The sequence below is a fragment of the Heterocephalus glaber genome, unplaced genomic scaffold, assembly GCF_053883595.1.
Source record: "Heterocephalus glaber isolate CG9 unplaced genomic scaffold, H.glaber_assembly_v1.0 deba00001687, whole genome shotgun sequence".
Lineage (NCBI taxonomy): Eukaryota > Metazoa > Chordata > Mammalia > Rodentia > Bathyergidae > Heterocephalus > Heterocephalus glaber.
Genome location: NW_028258412.1, coordinates 9403362 through 9425214, shown reverse-complemented (window position 1 = coordinate 9425214; position 21853 = coordinate 9403362). Strand labels below are relative to the sequence as shown.

Below are 21853 nucleotides of genomic sequence, written 5' to 3'. Positions count from 1 at the left end.
TTTCTTTTTCTTTTCTTTCTTTCTTTTTTTTTTTGGTACCAGGGATTGAACTCAGGACCTTGCGCTTGCAAGGCAGGCAGGCGCTAGAACCACTGAGCTAAATCCCTGGCCCACCTCTGGTCTTTTTCTGCAGACCTGCCTAGCTAGCTGACTTGCTTGTTTTCTTTCCTTCCTTGCAGAACTTTTTTATCATCCATCCCTCCTAAGGGGGAGCAAGGAGGGAGGAGATACGCGGGGTCTAGACATACTTAACACCCTGTAACTCTTTATTTGGTATCTGTCCCAAATGGCCTGTGGGGACATTAGCTAGATCTAAACTCTGCAAAGATGCAGTCCATTTGTTTTATTTCTCTGTGTCTCTAAGTGCTCAGCATGAGTATGGTCAGTGGAGAGCACAGCCCAAGGAGAGATGCACATGTGTGTAAATGATAAGCAGCCAGTGTTGGGCCAGAGCAGAGATGTATGTGTCCTCGGGGAATCCAGGAGGAGGCAGAGGTCTGGGGAAGGCTTCCCTGAGCAGGTGACATGTGGGCTGGTGCTATGTGAAAGAAACAGATAGGCAAAGACCAGGAGACTTCATATTGTTGGTGTGTTTGAGGAACAGCCAGGTTAGAATGTGAGGCTGGTGTGGGCTGTAGGAGGTGAGCTCAGAGGTAAGATAAGACAGGGCCTTCCAGCCTGTAAGAAGTTTAGGTTTCACTCTAAATGCAAAAGATTCTTAAAAGATTCTAAGCCTGGACTGTCCGATAGAACTCACAATGGGCATATTCTATAATCTTCATGAACAATTCAGCAACCATTAGCTTTCCCATATGATTACTAATTGTGGCTTTTTCTACTAAAGAATTGAATTTTTAGTTTAACTTTAATGACTTTAGAATGAAATGGTTATAGTGGCTGCCATAGTAGACCACCCTGTATGACTTGCTCAAATCTGTTGGGTGGAGAGTTGGGGAGGTGGGAGGTGGGAGCAGGGTGAGCAGTCCAGGTCTATGGCAATTGGCCAGGTGGGGGATGTTGGTGATCAGGACTGTGGTAACAGTAAGGTGACTAAGAGAGTTAGATTGCAGGACCGTTCTGGAAATAGAGTCATAGGACTTGCAGATGGGAATGAGGGAGGGCCAGCCATGGGGCTAACAATGGAATGCTGTCTGACACGAGCAAGCAGAGCTGCCCATGTGAGGCTTCAGGAGCCCATGGCCCATCCACAGGGAGGAGTCAGGTGGACAGAGGGTGAGTCTGCAGGAACATTCAAGACCACAGGTAGAAATTGGAGTGTAATCAGTGAACAGCTGGTGTTTGTAGCCACAGGGCTGAAGACTCTTCTCCTCGTTGAATGAGGCCCTGGGTTTAATTCTACTGTATGGGATGGAGGGTGCAGAGGAAAAGAAAAGAAATAAACTTTTGTTGTTTATAAGCCAGCCAGGCTATGGTATTTTGTTATAGCAGCCCAAATGGACTAAACAAGACAATATACTTGTTTGAGTCCACTTTTAGTTTTTTTGGGCACGCATATCTAGGAGTGGAATTTCTGGATCCATATGGCAGTTCCATCTCTCACTTTTTGAAGAACTGCACAGGTGAGTTTTTTTTCTAATTCACCCAAAGGTGCCAGGTGAGTGGGCACAGTGAGAATCTCACAGTCTTCAGGATTCCCATGTACCCAGCCTTTGACAGGTGCTCAGCCTGGGGCTTCACAGAGATAAATTCTTTCCATCTTCACAGCCATTATTCCAGTGAGGATCAGGTAAGGAGCTCAGGTAAGGGGGCGATCACCCCATCACACAGCAGTAAATGAGAGCCCTAGTCTGCCTATGTCCCAAATCAGTGTTCTTTTTTTTTTGGTACCAGGGATCAAAGTCGGGTCTTTGTGCTTGCACGGCAGGTGGTGAAACCATTGAGCTAAATCCCCGGCCCCCAAATCAGTGTTCTTGACCAGTGTACTATCAGGCAGATGATCAGATGAGCATTAGGAAGTTGGAAGTCTTTCTGCCCTAAGACCTACTTAAGGGTGACTGAAAAATGCCTTTTCTTTCTCCTTCCCTGTCCTATCTCTAGCCTCATCTCCCTCTGAGCTGGAGGCTAGAGGAAGCATGCTTCAAGCAGATGTGAGCATGTGAACCCCCTCCCAATCCAACGCCTGTCATTTATCATCTGTCATCTGACAGTCCAGGGAGCCAGGGGAAAGATCAGAAAACAGGTCATCCATATAGCTGTTCTCCAGCCCTGCCCACTTGCAATGCACTGGACAATGCCTGGGTAGGGCAACTCCTCCAGGCCTGCTGACCCCTGAACATCTGTAAGACATCCTTGCCAGTGAGAAATGAGCAGTTCTGAATGAGCAGGGCTGTGGGTCCCTCCTCCCAAGCCTGGAGCCTGAGGCTTATAAGCTCCTATTTGTGACTCCACCTACCTTCTGCAGAATCATTTATTGATGAGGCCCCTGCAGCCAATATGATCCCCGTCAAGCTTCCTGAGTGCTATTTCCAGCCTTTGCAGCAAGAGGAGGAGCTGAGACGAGATGCAATGAGCTTGTTTCTAATGGTATAGCCAGTGAGATGATCCAGGCTCCAGCTTCCAGGGGTGAGAGGCCCACAGCACCCTCAGGGAAGGGGTTCCCTCCAAGTGCAGGGGAAGGAGCCTGAGGCCTGCTTTGCCTCTCAGCCCACCCACCATATGTTCTAGAAGACTAGGGGTGAGGAAGCTGAGTGAAAGGCCTGGCCAGGGGCAGAAGCTCTGCACCTGCCTGGGACACAGACTCAGACAGGTGGCTGGTGGCCCTGAATGCTGGGAAGGCATCTGGATGAGGGGGAGGAGGCTGGGAAGGATCTGTGTTGCCTGGAAGGAGGTGGTGTGACAGTCACAGTTCCCATCTGTCCATCAACTTCCCTCAGGGGAAGGCCAGACATATGGAAGGTGATATGGGGAGACCACAGCAGATGGCAGAGGAGCCTGGGAGCTGCCAGAAGGGGGTCCTATCTCAGGGTACTGCTTGAAGCCATGGGCTTCTTGGATGGGGCCCAGGGCCCACCCATACTCACATCTTGGCCAGAAGAGGAGGGACCCCTCTCAGAGTTATGTGTTTCCTCTGAAAGTCTGACCTCCCATGCCCTGGACCTCTGTTACCGCTATGAGCATTGGCCAGAGCTGCCTCCTTATCCCACCTTGCACCTGTGTGGCCCAGAGGTCATGTCCCTCCCTGACCCTCAGCTCACCTGTGAAATGTGGCACCCGCGGTGCAGGCTGTGGGAGGAATAAATGAAAAAATGCAGAGACCACCCTGGGGGGCTCTAAGAAGACACGAATGAGGGAGAATTAGTGAGTGAATGGTGACCATGTGAATTTAACCAATACACCTCTATATTAACTCAATACACTTCTATAATTTAACCAATACACCTCTATAACCTAGATGATTGGTTATCTCAGGTCTCCTGGTAAAGCCACCCTGGGCCTCTCTGTAGAGTGAGGTTCATCTGGGAGCGGATCTCACCCATCCCCCAGGCTAAAGTATGAGCTGGAATGATCCCAGTGGCCTTCCCTTCACTCCAGAGGCCCGAAGCTGAGCTGGGGAGGACAGAGCAGGCAGGCACCCCAGACACAAGACTCAAAGAGGCCGAGAGTGAGGACCCTTCTCTGGTCACTGTAGAGTCTGCAGGGCTGGGGGACAGCCTGACACCAAAGGGAAACAGGGAGCAGGCTGTGATAGGGGAAGGCATCGTTGGCTGGTGGACCCTGAAGACAGCTAGGTGTGGTTGAGCCAGTGCAAGTACATCCTGGTCCATTTTATTTTTATTTTTAAATTTTATTTATTTAGCAGTACTGTACTGAGGCTAGTAATCCCTGTTCTAGTGGCAATCTTGGATGGCCCTGGATGGAAACACCTGATTGGGGCACACATGTAAGGGTCACAGAGTCCCAAGGGTAATGCCACCTAGAGTGTGATCTGAAGCTTAGGTGGGGCAGAGGCAGAGGAGGGACCAAGAATGTGAGAGGTGTCAGACCTATCTTATCTTTTCAGCTCTTGGTTTCTTCATCTGTAAGACAAATAGGTGGATGGACAGATAGGTGATGAGCAAAGGAGCTAAGGGAACCAGGGAAGAGGGAAAAGATGCTTCTGAAGAACTTGGATGTGGTTACTTACTGTACCTTGGTACCAGGGGCTGCTTCGCTTGGACCTTCAGGACAAGACTTACAGGTTCTCTTCCCCAGAAATCTGCTGTGGAATGTTGAGATGCTTGAAGAGAATGTCTTTGTATCAAAGGAAAAGGGTAGGAACTACACTGAAGTGATTCTGAGATGATGCTTGCTGTGTTTTGGGTTTTTTTTCTTCAGTGCTGGGGATCAAACCCAGGGCCTCACATATGCTAGACAAGCATTCTGCCACTGAACTATGCACCCTTATTTGATATAGTTTGAATGCCCCCCTCCAAAACACAATGTTGAAATTTAATCCCCAATGCAAATGTTGGGAAGTGTAGTCTACTAAGAGGTGTTTAGACTTCACAAATACGTTAATGTAATTTATCACAAGACTGGTTTGTTAAAAAGATTGAGTTCAAGTCCCCTCTTGACCTTACTCTGGTGCATCTGCTATGATATGATGTGGCATGAAGGCCCTTGCCAAATGATACCATCTTCTTTGACTTCTCAGCCACCAGAACCATGAGCTAAATAAACTTCTGTTTATAATTTATCTGGTCTGTGGGTCTCAGTTGTAGCAGCACAAATACACCAAGACAACACTGTTAACTGTCTGGGAAACGAGTCCCTTGCTTTTCCCTGATGCACATAGTCTCCCATCCTTCTGGGTCAAATATTGAAATTGAAGATATCATTACTGTCAGACAGGGGCTGCAGGAACTGGCTGGCATACCACAGTGGGGAATATGAGAGTTTAATAAAGTACCATTTACAGAAGTTCAGGTGTACATGAAACACTGGGTGTCCAGCTTAGGAGCTGGTAACAGCAGGACAGCATATTCCCCTCTACCACCACTATCCTGGGGAGTGGGGAAGGGGAGGGAGCCAGGCCATCTTGGCTGGTCATTTCCATTCTGTTTGCACCCGACAAACTTGGTCCTCCCTAATGCACCCCCAGTGTGCTCCCTCCCCCATAGTGGACCAGGCCAGGAGGACCTCCTGTGGGAATCCTGAGTGTACACTATCATTACAAAGATGGCTATTGCAGCACCATCAGTAAAAGCTAACTGCTGAACACAAACTAAGTGACCTGTATATGGGGCCAGTTAGGTGAAATTGTCTACACTAAAGAAAGCTGAGTGGCTGCTGAAGGAATGAGGAGGCTGTGTGCATCTGCAGTAAGGAAGCCCAGGTGGTCCATGGGGAAGGTAGCCTGTTAGGCAGCATGTACAACACAAAGTCACTCTGGGGAAATAAGCTAACAAATGTAGGGCCAGGGATTTAGCTCAGTGGCACTGCACCTGCCTTGCAAGTGCAAGGTCCTGAGTTCAATCCCTGGTACCGAAAAACAAAACAAAACAAATGTGGTTTGCACACAGGTAAACATATCCCAGAAGGAACTGTACCAACTATTGATCACGTTTATGTTTGGCATGTGACCAACCAGAGGTGGTATTTCTAATCTGTATTTTATATACTTTGTACTCTTGTTTTACACTAAGTACACAATTCCTTTAAAAGCAATTTATGTAAAGAAGTGATATATATGAGCTAAAAATACAGCAAAGGAATAATTAACAGAAGAACATGCCGGTGTTCTTGTCTGATACTTGGCAGTTGCTATGATTCAGTGAACATTCATGGTGCACAACTGGTGTGCTAGGCATTAGGAGAGGGTGCTGACTGGCATAGGCTGCCTGAAAAATGCTCACCATCCCTGAGAAACAAGGATGCTGGATGTACCCACCTACCTATGGGAAGAGGGTGGGGATGACAGGGCAGAGACTCATGGCCACAGCAGCAGGGGGCAGCGAATAGCAGTGATGAGGGGTCAGGGAGGACCTCCTGGAGGAGCAACACAAGGGGCAGAAAGGAGGGCAGACCCTCTGGGCAGAGAGCTAGGTAGGGAGGATATCCCTGCCTGCACTGGCTGTGCAGGAGGAATGGTGGAGTCAGGAACATGCTAGACTCTGAAGGGTTTCCAAAGTCCTGCAGAGGTGTGTGGACACCATTACACAAGTCCTAAGAAATATGCAAGCCAGTGGGAGAGAAGACTGGAGAGGCAATAGTACACACTGGCATGGGTCACAGTAGGGCAGTGCCAAGGTAAGGGGGTGTACAATGATTCATCCAAGGGGTGGCCATGCAATCTTCATCTCACAGCATGGCCAGGAAAATTTATCCTCCAGATGGGTCAGAGGCACAAGTGACTGGTTCAGCCCTTCCTTACCCTCCAACCTTGAGCGCAAGGCTATGCGGAGCTCAGAGATGCGAGAGAGGGTCGCCTGGTCAGAAGGGGACCAAGAGAACTTCTTGTCCTTTGCCCTTGGAAGATGCAGGGCTGCCCAGGGAACCTGGAAGTCTGTGGCAGAGGGGAAGTGGACAGGAGGCCTCAAGCTCTGAGGCCCAGAACTGCATGTCCTGTTGATAACAGAAAATTTCCAGGTGGGACAGCAGATGGGCTTTCCCTCACAGGCCAACTTTGACAGGTCCTGGTTGCCTGAAACATTGTGATGAGAAGGATTCTGAAGCCACATCCAGGATTGCTGGGAAACAGTGCCATGGTGAGGGATGTGGGCCACTGCAGAAGTGTCCTGAGGCCTTTCAAAGCCATGGGTGACTGAATGATGAGTGCAGAAGGGACTGGCCTTTCAGATCACTTCGGTGTCCCCACTAGCAGGCTGTATGGATCCCTGAGCAGGCAATGTAAGGTGCATCAGCATCCAGTTATCTTACTGCTAAAGAAAAGTAGCTGAGCCCTGGGTACACAGGCCCTCCAGATCTTGAGGGAGACAGGCTCCATGTTACCCCTCCATAGTCACAGAAGCCTATGCCCATGCATGTACAGGAAGTGGGGGACCTCTGGTGCCAGTCCAGCTAACAGCAGCCTAGGCTAAAAGGCCTCTTGCTTTCCTGGGTCTCGGATGAATTTCCCTCCATTCCTGTAAAGAGAAAAATAAGGTGGCATCAGTTAAGCATCCTGAAGCTGTCACTGGTCAGGGGCCATCCCTATCCTGACAGGCACAGCCCTAAGCTTGAGCTCCCAGGCCTATCATATGATAGGCCTAGATAACCTGGCACAGGATGAGAGACCCAGAGGATATTCTGCATGGTAGAACATTGTGGACAAAAGCCCAGGCTAGCAGAGGCAGAGCCAGGTCTTTCTGTGGAGCCTGGGATGATCAGCCTGGCCCACAAGGCGGCTGTATGGAGGACAGGGAGGGCCAAGGAAGGTGTCTGAGCTGGCAGGTGGAGTCAGGGAGGGTACAGACCTGTACAACCCACAGAAGAGGATCCAAAGAGGGCAACAAGTTAAAGAAATGGCAGGGTCTGGGGTGACAGGAGGATGGAAGATGTGGATTCTGGTCTCCAGTCTTTCCCCAGCCCATGCAGCCATGCCTGTACGCACGGATAAGGTCTCCATCGCCGACCTGGGGCTGGGTGCTGTTCCTCTTCTCCAGGTCCTGCAGTACTGACTGCTCAAACGCCAGGGCAGCAACACGGCTGAAGAATGCCTTCACATTCTCTCCTGGGGACCCACAAGATAGCTGTGACCCCAGCTGCACCTCTAGACACATTTAGGTGCCAGAACCAGGGCAGCCCACCCTCAGGCTGGAGTGTGGCTCCTTCTAGAGCATCTTTGAGAGTAACGCCGACATGTGAGGGTGCAGCCTTACCCACCCACAGGAGCAGTGCAGTGCTGGGGGTAGGACCTTTCAAAGCCTGGCTTCCCACCTGGCCTCAGCCCCATTCCCACTCTGTCTGGCTGCCTTAGCCACTCCCCTCAGACCTCTGAGCCTTTGTTTCTTGGCTACTATGGGCCAGGTGCTGGGACAGGCAGAGCTCAGGACAGACATGTGCCTGCTTTCCTGTAACTTTCTTTGTACACTTGGACCTTATATGGAGTCTGAGCATCTTCCTCCAGCTATCAGGGAGGAGGAGGCCAGGTTCCCACACCCAGCTACATAGGGTGGTCCTACTTGGCCTACACTGAGTTATTAGTGAACTCCCTGTTACTCTGATAAAGGTGGATGGGTCCTCACAGGGCAGAAGGGAGGGAAGGAGCAGCAGAGAGCAGCAGACAGAGGAACTGCCAGGTGTTTGTGGTGGGGGTAGGAGGCACTTCTAACCTCAGCTCTCAGTCCCTAGCCAAATGCCTGCCATGCCTGCTTGCCCTGGGCCAGGGCGCTGGACCTCTGGGACCTACCATGTGCCAGGGACTGCACATTTTTTCATTTATTATTTATTTATTTTACAATTTTTATTAAATTTTAATTATTTGTATTTTAATTTCTATTTTCTTACACATGAAATTGTATTTTTATTACAATAAAAATATTTATTTTTATTAGTACACGTTTACAGTACATAATGATTGCATTCATTGTGGGGAGTTGGTACATGTACATAACACATCTTAAGTGTTCTTTCATTTAATCTCCCGTACAACCTGTGAATACAAATTCTGCTCTTTGCTTTTCTGCACTTTCTACCTTTTCCTCAGTAAATACATACAGCTTTTGTAATATAAAAATATTTTATTAAAAATAAACTGGGTGCAGTGGCACACGCCTGTTAATCCTGGTTACTTGGGAGGCTGAGGCAGGAGAATTGCAAATTCAAGGTCAGTCTGGACAACCCAGCAAGGCTCTGCTTCCAAATCAAATAGGCTGGGGGGAGAGGCAGAGGTAGAGACAGAGATGGATAGATATCACCCTGCTTCCCAGAGGAGAAGACTAAGGCTTGGACCTGCTGGACATCTTGCCTAGGGCTGGCAAGGGCCAGTGGTCAGTGTTCCTCTCATCCATGGGACAGGCTCCCAGTGTCCTAGAGAAGAGGAGACCACTGTAAAACAACAGTGCTGCCAGTCACCAGCACAGCTGAATTGTGAACCAGCACCCAGAAGGAAACACAAGAAGCTCCACAGCACATTGGGCTCCATGCAACAGCCTATGCCCCCCACCTTGGTAAGCCCTTGCCCCAAGACTCACCTGTCTTGGCTGACACCGACCAGTACTCAGCCTGCATCTCATTGGCCAGGTGCACAGCCTCTGCTTCAGCCTGCTCACATGCTGCCCCTGACTGGGAGAAGCAGCCCTTGCTGACCCAGGGCCCAGCCCTCCTACAGGTGGCCCCTAGGGTCGTAGCTGCCTCCTTCTCACTGAGGTACCTCCCGCCGCATTCCCATTTCCCCCCTGGGGCAGGCAAGGTGGTGCCAGTGCAGGGATGCTGCCTGCCTAGGGGTGACATGTCAGTGGTCCACAAGCAAATCTTGAGTGTCAGCAGTCCTGCTCTTAGGAGACAGCACAGGGAACCTGAGTTCCCCTGACTTGCAGCTCCAAGGCCTTCGGTCTTTGAATGCTAAAACCAGGCATGTCAGTGCCACATACTGCTCTTCATACTCGGGCTGCAAGCATGTGCATTTTCCCAAGAGGCGCCCAGGTTTCCAGCCTTGTCCTGCTCACCAGAAGGTCCTTTTTGGTTCCCACGAGGAAGATAAAGCAGGATCCCATCTCATTCTCCCTTAGTGCATCCTCCAGCCACTGCCTGTAATACACAGAGGGGAGACAGCCTGAGGGACATCTGTACCCACCCACCTAGCGGGTGTAAGAAAGCCCAGGGGATGGGTTAGAGGCTCAAGTCCTTCCCAGGGCTGAAAGCACTGAGCTGGGAGGCACAGGGAGCGCCCTGGCCCATACTGGCTAAGTGGGATGCTGGTCCTATGGCCAGAATGGCCTCAGTGGGGTCTGAAAGGGGCTGGGAATACAAAAGCATTGGTCAGATAATGAAGATCCATCCTCATCCTTCAAGCCTTTGGGTGACTCTTGTACTTTATCACCTTGAATGATACTCATGCATCCCTCACAGGGTTTGGAGACAACTGGATGTGAATGCCCCAAAGAAATGTAGGGTGAGGGGGTGAGGGGGCCTTTGGTCCATTAGATTTCTGGCAGGAGCAGGATGGCCTCTTGGAATTGGTCACACTGTTCACATCTCTGCCCAAGACAGCAAGGGCCAAAGTCATGTACCTTCAGACAGGACAGGCTATAAAATTATCAGAGCCCAGGGCAAAGGGAACATCTGGGGTCTTTCAAAAATTAGGAGGACTTCCAAGGTGGTGACATCAGGATATCAAAACAAGCACAGGTCTTCCAGAGCACTATCCTGGTGCAAATGCCCCCTTGAGGCATAAGGAGGCAATGGGACAATAAATAGTTTATGGGCAATTGGTCTTAACACGTGAGCCCAAATTCACCATAAGGGGACCAGCCCAGTGGTCTGGGTCTGCAGAGCTTTTTCAGGCAGCTTCCTGAACCCAGGTGCCCCAAAGGGGTCACAGAGTCAGGGATTACTTACCTGGTATGCTCCAGGGTTTGCACATCAGTGAGGTCAAAGGCTGTGATGATCACTAGACACACAGGGGAAAGCAAACAGCGACATTTGAGGGCAACAGTGTGACAAAGGGGACTTCTCCCTCAGGCAGCTCTCCAGATCTCGAGGAACTTCTGTGTGGTCCCTGGCACTCAACTCTGGACCCCAAAGTTGAAGCTCTGGAGAGGAATCCTCCCACTGCCATCCTCCCATCTGTACCTAGCAGCCCAGACTGAGTAGAGTCTAGGGAGGACAGATGAGGCAAGTGTGGAACATGTATGTGGACTTCCGCATCTGAGATCCTTTGCCACTTTCAGCAAAGGGAGCTTGGGTGAAGGCCTTAACTGCTGAGAGCCTCAGTTTGCCCATCTGTAAAATGATGAGAATGATATGTCTAGCTCTTCAGGTCGCTGTGAAGATAAAGGAAGCTAGGTTTTTTTGTTTGCTTTTTTAAGGGAGCTGTTTTGAAAAGGTTTTGGTCCAATGCCTGACCCAGGGCAGACTCTTAAAATTGATTAATTAACTAATTAATTTTTGAGGTACTGGGGATTGAACCCAGGGCCTTCACACTGAGCTACATCCCCAGTCTGTCTGTCTATCTATCTATGTATCTATGTATCTATGTATCTATCTATTTATTCAGAAACAAGCTCCTCTTGTCACTGGCCCTGCCTTGTAGCCATGGTGTCCAGGCAAAAGGTTTGCTCTCTACTGATGACTGGGGGTGTGAGCAGGCTGAACAGTAGCTTCCTCCACCCTGTGGCTAATGACTGCAGGACAGCCCCGATGCTCTCGGGACAGAGGGGAACAGAGGAAAGGATATGGATGATGGTAGTCTGGCTGCTATTTGTAGAGGTGTGCCAGGCACCTTACAGCTCTCACCCTGGGGAGGCAGAATTTCCGTGGGAAGAGAGAGGCCTGAAGAAGCAAAAGCTGAAGGAGGCCACAGTGGACGTGGCTGAGCTGAAGTTCCAATCCTCAGCTGAGGTACTCATGGTTTATTACCTATTTTTGTTCCTTTCAAATCTGATGAAGCTGCTGTGATTCTTATACCACTACTTAGTAGACATAATTGTGCCTTGAGTCTCGTTTTGGATCCTTTTGATAGTTCTCTCACATCCCACTGAAATCCATTTCTGTCTTCCTCCTGGGAGGCTGGGGTCAGTGTGGTGAGCTTATGCTGCCATCTCTGCTGTGAGCCCTGCCCAGAACCTAGGCTGTACTTGGCCACCCTGGTGGTAGGCACTGAGCCCTGTTGACCCCTACCTGGGACCTGCCAGTCCTGCCAGGGTCCACCTTTCATTCCTCCTTTCTGGCTTAGCTTCTTCCTCCTAAGATAGGACAAGCCACTGCCCATCTCCTCTTGGAATGTGATGCTGTCTTTCTTTCCCAGAATCCCTGGTCAAATACATCCTTCTTCCAGAATCTTTCTAATATGAAAGCTGGGGCTGAGACATACAGCTAGAACCCACCACCACAGGCTCCCTAAAGCCTCCCTAAAGGCTTGTCAAAGCCAGCCAAGGCCCCAGCTTGGAGGCAGCTTTTCCATTCCCAAAGCCTGGATAGGGTGATTTCTCAGTGGTTCTTGGAGGACAGAAAACTGGTGCCTGTGTAGAGGACCTGGGCTTCCTGCTGTTGAGCCCAGTGGGGAGGCTCCTGCTGCACATCCCACTGTCACACAGTTGCTTACCCTGAGCACCCCGGTAATAGGCAGATGCGATACACTTGAACTTCTCCTGACCGGCTGTGTCCCAGCTGAGCCATGAAGAGGAAGAAAGGAAAACAGTGGTGGTAGGTTAAGAATCATAGTATTCTGAGTCAATAGGCTAGTAGACCACGGGAGGGAGACGTGAGGACAGGCACCAGCTGTGCCAGCTGTGTGGGCTTCAGGAAGTGCTTGTATGAGCCAGCTATCCTGCATCCACCTCCTGGTGATCCCTCTGGGGAGCCCCAGGGGGAATTGTCTTCCTGGATTCACAGTGCCTACGGGGTAGGGGGCATGGGAGTTCTACTGCCAGATGAATGGAGTTGTAGCTCAGTCCCTTCTAACTATGACATTAAAAAGGAGCATATGCTCTACAGTGTGGCTTGCTCCCTGTGAATGGTGCTAGGCTCTAGCCTGTGGCTCTACCACTTGGTCATGTATGATTGGGACATTGCTTCCCCTTCTGCACTGTAGCTTCCTGGGTGAAGGGTGGGGATGCCTCACAAGGACATAATTTGTATTCCCTGGGTGACTCTGATTAGTTAGCTCTCAAGCAAACATATCAAGAAGGACTTAGAAGCTGAGCCCTGGCTCCACGGAAAAGAATGCAACAATAGATTAATGCTGTTTGCCACAGTCACAGTATAGAAAATGGGATGGCGCACATGCTGAGATTTATTTGCTCTGGTTTATAACAAGGCAGGTGGTCAATACGTAGTGATGAGCCTTAAATCCTATTCCCAATCCATCCTTAAAGTCAACAGGTCAACTTTCTCAGTAAACTGAACAGGAGACAAACCATGAATATGACATCAATGGTCTGAGATTTTTTTCAAGTCATCTGGCATGATGCAGACTTTTTGGTTATGTCTCTTCACTAATTCACTCATATTTCCTTTCTTCTCAAAAGAATACTCTCGGTGGAGAGCTGGGGATGGGCCTGGAAATGGGGCCAGCTGGGTGGATAGCAATGACTTCAGCGTAAGACATGGAGAAACTGAGGCAGAACAGTGTCCCTGTTTTGTCCTGGTCTCTCTAATCAGACACAGCCTGCAGCCACAGTGAGAGCCCAGCCATTAGCCCCTGCCTAGATGGTTCCACCTGGACCATTCCCTTGACTCTTTTCTTTCTCAGTGTTCCAGATCCCTTAGTCCCATATCTTCGAATTTTCATAGCCTCCTTTGCTCAGGACTGACCCTATACTCACTCTTGGAAAAGATGTGGTATCACCTGGCTCCAGAAGTGCACTGCAGAATCAGCCTAAGCAGAGCATGAACTATTGAAGAATGAATCCAGTGAGGAAGAAAGGAAAGAGAACCAGAAGACAGAAGTGGAAGGAAAGAACAGCAGGGGGAGTGGGAGTTACTTCCCTGCTGAGGGAAATGGTTCGAGGGGGAAGATGAACACATCAGGCCTAAGGAAGGGAGGCGGACAGCACGGTCTCTGCCAAAACCCGCCTCACCCACGCCTAGCACACAGGGACTAATCCAATCGCACTTCACAGCTGGGAACAGAGGCTCAGAGCTAACAACTTGCAAAGTCCACCTGCCTCCTGCAGGATCAAAGGAGGTCCAGGTGGGGAGGCCATCAGGGGTGGGTGGATAGGTTAGGCTGTGAAGACCTTCCCCTGCTCTGTCAGGACCAAGGAGGATCCAGGAAATTTGGGAGCCATGAAGCCTAGTTTCTCACAATCATACCAGGCTCTGCTTGTCTAGACAGGTCCCTGCTGAGCACCATGAGGCAGAGGGGATGAAGGGCTTTTCAGGACCTTTCCCAGGATCTCCAGGAAGCCCACCCTCAAACCATACAGGAATTGGCATCACACAATTGGAACTTACATCTGGAGGCTGTAGGGAATTCCAGCAATCTCAAAGCGCTCGATTTCAAAGTCCACCCCAATAGTGGCCTTATAGTCCCGATCAAAAACATTCTTGCAAAACCTGTGGGAGTTGATATCATCAGAGAGGTGCCATGGAAGGTTTTCTCATGGAAGGTTTGCACCACAGTTAAAGTGGGAAGGGAAATAAAGTCCACTGATAGAGAATTGAGAAGGAAGGATGGTTCACAGAGGGCATGGGTAGACAGGTGTGTTAGTTAGTGGTCTGTCACTGTAACAAACACCAGAGACAACTTATAAAGAGAAAAGCTTTTGTGGGCTCACAGTTTTAGAGATTTCAGTCCATGACTGATTAGCCACATTGCTTTAGGCCCGTGGTGAGGCAGCCCATCACAATGGTGGCATGTAGCTGAATAAAACCTCTCACCTTGTGACCATGAAGCAAAAAGGAGGAAAAGGAAGGGGCCAGAGTCCCACTGTCCCCATTGAGGGCATGCTCCCAATGACCCAAAGACCTCTTACTAGGTCCTACCGCTTAAAGGCTCTACTAGCTCCCAATAGTGCTATGGCTGGGGACCACACCTTTAACACATGCACTTTGGGGGACACCTATCTAAACCATAGCAACAGGGCAGTGACAGCCTGGAAAGCAAACACTGTTAAATTTGCCTCTCCAGGACCCCTCATCGCTGTGAGAATAACTGAGTCTATTCCCAGGGAGGGCAGTGGAGGGGCCAGCCAAGATCCCAGGGGGACAGTGTGATGAGTGCCAGTCTCCTGGAATGCCCTACTGTCTGCCAACCCCATCATCTCCCTGATTTCCTGCCCCAGGCTGAGGCAGTGGCCTAGTTCCCAGCATCCACATGGTTCCCACTATGACAATATTATCTGGGCCTCCCAGGAATAGGTGTGAGCCTGGTGCTGGTGCTGGGAGGTATGGCTGACCCGACTGGTGGAAGGAAGCTAGCAGGGCATACCTGTGGATGAGGCTGGTCTTCCCTACATAGAGATCGCCAACGACAACCACCTTGGAGAGCTTGAGCCTGGAAGAAATATGGCTGTGTTACCCTCAAGCATGGTTTCAAGAGGATTTTTAGCACACACAGGCCTTTCCTTCCCTGAGCTCTCTGTGGTGACCCACCCTTCAATCCTGAATATAAGGCAGACCTTGCTATAGCAGCACAATTCATAACAGCTAAATCTTAGAAGTGGCCTATACGGCCATGAACACGTGAATGAATAAAGAAAATATGGTATTTATATATAATAGGGTACTACTCTGCCATAAAGAAAGATGAACTTGAATTATTTATAGGAAAACAGATATACCTTAAGTCTATAATGTTGAGTGAAATAAATCAGACACACAAGCTTAAATATCACATGCTTTCTCTTACATGAGAAACCCAAAGTAAAAATAAAGAGTAAAATAAAAGGTAGATAATAGGAAGTAGGGAGACAGATCTTCTTCATAGGGGAAGGGAGGAGAGGGATAAGGAATGCAACAAAGGAATTAAGATGTATCAAGGGCCAGGGATTTAGCTCAGTGGTTTCGCTGCCTGCTGCGCAAATGCAAGGACCCGAGTTTGATCCCCGGTACCAAAAAAACAAAAACAACAACAACAAAAAAAGATGTATTATATACATGTATCCACTCCCCACAAGGAATGTAAACATTATGTACTACAAACATGTACTACTACTAAAAAAACAAAAAAAGACCCTACTGAGTCATTCTGTCCCACCTCCTCAGCCTTGAGAAGGCAGAGGGAAAAACCTGCATTTTTTGCTGGTACTTTCTGTCCCTGGGGCCATACATCTGATCTCATTTGGCCAAAGTCACTGTCTTAAGAATTCGAAATCAGCACGAGGAGAGGCAGAGTCATAGACTAAGAAAGCAGAGGCAAGAGCACAGGTGGAGCTGTAGTAACCAGGAGCAGCATGTACAGTAGACACACGCACAAGGGGTAGGCAGGCAGCCTCTGCATCCCTCTCCACACTCCCTGGGGTGTCCACCTACAGGATGTGAGCTTGGCTCCTTGCAAGCAGGCACTTCTTGACCAGGACCCCACTGTCACCTGGCCCTTGGAAGTGTTTCTAAGGATCTGATTAGACAAGAGGTGTGCCATTGTTAGAACACAGGATCTGCATATTGGGTGTGTGGCTTGAACCAAATCAGCTCTGAGGTTCTTGGGCTCCTTGGGGACACTGCTCATGGGGAGAAGTTGCCACCCTTACTCTGTGGATGTGCCTCCTGCACTTTGGAGCCCAGAATTTCTGGGATTGCTGATAACATTTTAAGATTCTGTACAAACTGGAGCATGGTGGCACATGCTTGTAATCCTAACTACTCAGGAGGCTGAGGCAGGAGGATTGCAAGTTCAAGGTCAGGTTGGGTGATTTTTTTTTTTTTTTTTTTTGGTACTGGAGATTGAACTCAGGACCTTGTACTCACCTGGCAGGCACAGCACCACTGAGCTACATCCCAGCCCCAGCTCAAATTTTTTTTTTTTTAAATGACTAGGAATGTAGCTTAGTACTCTCTGGAGTTCAATTCCTAGTACTGGCAGGAAAAAATAATTTCTGCAGCTCATCCCAAAGGACCTCAATGAAGCAACAAACCCAGGCAAATATCTGACAGGCACTTCCTCTGCTTGCAAGTTACGAGCAGACCCCTCTGTATTGCCTGGTGCCCTGGCCTACAGTTTACCTCAACACATGTGAAGATAGTGGCTATGAGTACCCTGCTCCCAGGCTGCCCACGCCTTCTGGAACAGGTTAGCCCTGACTTTATTTCTCAGGTAAAGGAGTAAAGGTACTGCCCGGGTCTTACGGTGGGCACCTAGGTGCCTCAGTTTCCCTACCTCCAGTGCTATTGTAAGAGACAAGGGAGATAATCTATGTGAAGCCCTTGATATGGAATATACTCCCCAGCTGATGCTATTACTCTTATCCCATGAACTGCTTTGGCCATTCTGAGTGGAGCTCTGCCTCCCTTGTGCAGCCTTGGGAAACTCCAAGCTGGGCTCCTGAACAGACTGTGAGCTCTTCAGGATGAAGGACAAAGCAAGCCCTTCTATCTGTTTGTTAAAAGAAAGGACTATTCGATCCCTGGTTTGAAAAAAAAAAAAAAACCACACAAAAGAAAGAAGGATTATTGCAAAATCCCTGTGCCAGTGGTGCCAGGTGCTGCTGAGGCAGGAACAGGACAGACAGCCCTGACCCTGACAAGGAATCCAGACAGCAAAACTGTGATTCTGTGACGTAAGTTTTGGGGCTCAGGAGCACACAGGAAGGGTACTTGCTCATCTCAGGCTAGGGCCAGGGGCAGCATATTTTAGAGAAGGCTTTCAGAGGACCTGATACACCGGGACACTAAGAAGGAACATAAAAAAGATGTTCCAGACAGAGGAAACAGACCTTTCCTGAGACCTCAGGCTGAAGAGTCCCATGTATGACATTCTGAGAAAAGAAGTTCTTTCACATGGCAGAGTGTGTCAAGCAGAGCCAGACAAAACCCCCAGTACTGGGGTGCATCTGCCTAGTCTGTGTGTTTCATTTGTTAATTTTTCATTCATACATTCGTTTGCTTATTCCTTCTGGCCATCTGTCCCCCACATCCCAGGTCCCACAGGCTTACCCAACAGTCCCAGTGTTCCTGCGCTGGTAAGCTGCGCTGACCTGCCCATGGAAGTGCTCCCTGAGCTGCAGACAGGCATCAGGTGTGTACCACTGCAAAGAGACAGACAAATAGACACACAGGCACATCCTCCCACAAAGCTACAGCCCTGTCGCCTAAGCCAGAAACCATGGTGGTGATCTACTTCCCAGTCTTCCCTCCTCTCCTCTCTCCTGAGTCTCCAACTGTCAGCCTCATTAGCTTTGCCTGTTCCCTGTCACACTGGAGACTGCAGAGTAAGTAGTGTGAACTAATTTCAGAGTCAGGGAAATAGGCACACAAAGTAAAGGGAAGGACTTGCCTTGGAAGGCACTATGTGGACTCAGCCTGATCTGACTGAGAATTCCTCAGGTGTGAAGTGGTGTGGCCCTGAGGTGGAGGACGGACTTGGCTAGCAGTGGTCTGTGATCCCTGACGGCTGCAGACAGGAAGGACAGAACCCCACCTTCCGTGAAAACAAGAGGGGATGCCCCAGGCTGCCTCCCTGGAGTAGGCAGCTCTAAAGCCAGACTCAGCCAGGTCAAATCCAGCTCCACAAAGCCCACCTGGGTGACATCAGGCAATCCTCCCTATCTCTTTGAGCCTTACTGTCCTGCTCTATAAATGGAGTCCTTTGTCCATAAAACCTGGACTGTTTTGTGCCAATTGTTCTTCCCTTCCTTTCAGCTCATAAAATACCAGTCTCTACCATGCTTGTTATCACTGTCAAGCTCCACAGGAAAGGCAATGGCTTGAGCTGTGTTGTAATGGAAAATGTGGGGGAATTATTCACAGGTCCAAGGCACTAAGACCTTCCCTGTGAGTGTGTAGAGAAGGAACTTGGCAGGGGAGTCAGATGGAATGGCTGCAGACCCAAAATATCCAGATCCTACAGCTACCTTCTTCCTCCTCACCAGCCTGGACACAAAATCTAAAAGACACAAAAGACCATTTGGTGGACAGGTCTCCCTACGCACCACCCCCAAGACAAATATGGGCATCTACTGACAACAGGGTCTTATGTAACCTTCAGAAATATTTTACACATGTATTAACAACACAGACATTTCTTTTCTTCTCCTTTTTTTTCAGTTCTGAGGATCAAGCCCACACCCTTGTGCACGCTAAGTATGTGCTCTACTACTGAGCTATACCCCCAGCTCATCAACATTTTTATATGCATGAGAGTGTACTACACACACTTGACTACACATATCTCCACTCCTTGCATTTTACCTAACAATTTACTTTGGCCCTCATTGGCACCTGAAGAGGTACCTCATTCTTCCTTATGTCCATGTCAGGAAGTAGCATCACCTCTTCAACTGGCCTCTTCTCTGAGAACACTGACATGTCTGACCTCCGCTTACTAAATGCTGTAATACCTGGCCTTGTGCACATTCTCAATCCATGCCACGGTATCTTCAGAGTAAATTTCTAGCAATGGAATGGCTGCCTCAGGGGGAAAAGCATTTGCAATGTTGGTAAATACACTTCCACGACTGCCCAAGAGAGGTCAATGATTTGCATTCCCAGCTACGTTTAATACTAGATTTTAATAAAGACAGAAGAGAGCTGTGAACTTTTAGCAGAATGGCAATGGAAAAAAGCCCTGGATTTGGGGGTCTAGAAGTTGGAATGCTGTAGGTTTAATTTTTAAATTTTTTTGTGGTGTTTGGGATCAAACCCAGGGCCTGGCACATGCTACACAAGTGCTCTATTACTGAGTTACACCTTTAGCTCCTAGAGTGCTATTTTGATAACAGTAATAATAATGAAAGCAGTAACTATATACAACTTCAAGGGAGCTCCTGTTTCCAATCAGCTAGGCAGACAATGTTAGAGGCAATATCCTCAGGTAATAGTGGCTTTGGACTGAGTAACTCGTCACTGGTCATGAAACTTAATGACAGAGGGCCAAGGATGTAGCTTAGTGGTGTCACACCTGCCTGGCAAGTACAAGGTCCTAAGTTTGATCCTCAGTACCAAAAAAAAAAAAAAAAAAAAAAAAAAAAAAAGAAAAGAAAAGAAAAAAGAAACAATGACAGAATCAAGATTGACATGTAGGACTATCTGGCTTATAACCTCCATACCACACTACTACCTTGTCTCACCACTGGCCTATTTTGGACAAGTCAAGACTGAGTCTTTTAGCTTCTGAAGAAGACAGACTTCCTGATTCAATGGCTTTATTTCTGGGGGTGAGGGTAAGCTAGGAAAGCTGGATATGATCTCAAGATCAGGAGAACAGTACAAATAAAAAGGGGTCATCTAACAACTCTACCTTAGGAAGGGTGTCAATGATGCGGTCTCGGCTCACAGGAGGCCCCAAAGGTGTCAGGGAGGATTTCATTCTTCCAGAGTCCTGTGGACCCAGTGAGGGGAAAGAGAATGTTAAATGCAATTTGTAGGTGTCATTGTTTTGAATTAGCCTACTGCATTAGGTCCCAACAGGCAGATCAAGCCAGATGGAATCACTCAGGCTACGTGTCACATGATCAAACTGGACTCTGAACTGGGCCAGTTTGAGAAAAAAAAAAACAAACCAAGAGGTTCACAGCAATCAATCAAAAGGGACCCAATTTACCTGGGCCAGCATGGTGAAGAAGTATCCTTTGTTTTATTTATTTATTTAGGTACCGGGAATCAAACTCAAGGCCTCCAGCTTGGCCCAAGTCTCCTCTGTTTTAAATCTAAAAAGTAACTTTGAAACAACCAATTTGCTGTTCATTCTGTTTCTGCCTTCCTTAGTCTTTTTCTGTTTATAAAACCAACCTCCTTTGCTCAGCTCATTAGAATACTCAGTATATCTAACAGAATTATGTGTTGCCTGATTCTAGAACCACAAATAAAGCTTTTTGAACGTAATTGCTATTTTAACTTTTGACAAGAATTAGTGGTGCTGGGCCAGGGATTTAGCTCAGTGGTTCCCCCACCTGCCTCACCAGCGCAAGGACCCAAGTTTGATCCCTGGTACCAAAAGAAAAAAAAAAAGAATTAGTGGTGCAAATCTCCAAAGATGCAGCTATAAGTTTCTGCCTAACTTTTCATTAGCTTTAAAATTAGATCTGAAAGCCTCCCTCTTTATCAGGAACATCCAGGAGAGGTCATCTGGAGACAAGAAGGCCATCTCTTTCAATCTGCAGGTGGCATGTGTGTGTGTGTGTGTGTGTGTGTGTGTGTGTGTGTGTGTGTGTGTGTGTGTTGCTCCACCCTTCCTGGGAGTCTGGGACCTGGTTCTCTCCCAAACAAACATCTAAGCAGGAGGGACTCCCTCTCCGAGAGCTTTACTCCCAGGGGTGTGATCTGGCCCCAAACCAGGCTTTGGATCACCATTCAGGTAGTAGAAGTAGAGTCAGAAGAAGTCCCTTACTTCTACTTTCTAGTAAAAGGCGAAAGATTTATACGATCTGAAGAGAAACCAGAGTATGACTCCTCCTTTCTAAAGGATGACGGCTTTGAGTGGCCTGGGGGTTTAGGTTTCAGGCTTTTTCCGTTGTTTTCACCCGGCCTGGCCCTTCAAGGTTATGCAACGTCCCTCCATATTCTTTTCATGCCCGGCTCCCTCTCCCCCTACTATGGCCCGGACCAAGGTCAATTGTTGTCCTCTCCCATCTGACATGACTATCTTCCCGGACCAGCACAAGCCTGACATGGTGGCTGCTCAAGAAATGAGGAAACCGGGGGCTGTAGGCCATATTCAGGTCCTGGGGTTAGTAGCTGGGCGGGGAACAGGGCGCTCTGGAGACCACAACCTCTGGATTGTGTCTGCACAGGGGTGGGCCAAGGGTGGGACAGAGAAGGCGAGTGGACTCACCTACCACGCCTGCAAAGGCTCCGGGCTCCGCGAGGCCTAGTACTGTAGGGCGGCGCGGGATCACCACGGCAACGCGGGCCACGCGGGATCCGCGGGCGTTCGACGAATCCTGGACGCTGGGGGTGGGATGTGGGCGGGACTGACTTTGGAAAGAGATCGGCACAGACGATCACCATAGCAACGAGAGCGTCCCAGGGGTCTGGGCCAGGTCGCGGGAGGAGAGACTTCCGGACGCCGCTGGAGCTCCGGATATCACCATGGCAACAAAGTGTGTTGCTGGCTAGGCGGACAGTGGACGGGACCACTGATCCCAGTGGGTGG

At 49.0% G+C, this 21853-nt stretch overlaps 1 protein-coding gene across 4 annotated transcripts; it reads right to left on the bottom strand.

Moving 5' to 3' along the window:
- Nucleotides 1-4881: 4881 nt before the first annotated feature.
- Rab36 (RAB36, member RAS oncogene family) lies at nucleotides 4882-21718 on the bottom strand. Of its 4 annotated transcripts, none has more exons than XM_004843531.4 (11): nucleotides 21533-21718; nucleotides 20000-20080; nucleotides 17698-17789; nucleotides 15035-15100; nucleotides 14059-14160; nucleotides 12206-12270; nucleotides 10501-10552; nucleotides 9609-9690; nucleotides 9135-9225; nucleotides 7553-7672; nucleotides 4882-7085 (listed from the first exon to the last, which is right to left on the bottom strand). In XM_004843531.4, exons 2-11 carry the CDS (start codon nucleotides 20066-20068, stop codon nucleotides 7021-7023), a joined length of 804 nt encoding a protein of 267 aa, XP_004843588.1. In that variant the 5' UTR covers nucleotides 20069-20080; nucleotides 21533-21718; the 3' UTR covers nucleotides 4882-7020. The 4 variants fall into 4 exon arrangements, with proteins under 4 accessions (XP_004843588.1, XP_004843589.1, XP_012927142.1 ...); XM_004843532.4 differs by having other exon boundaries at nucleotides 7575-7672; XM_013071688.3 differs by having other exon boundaries at nucleotides 21537-21670.
- Nucleotides 21719-21853: the final 135 nt, after the last annotated feature.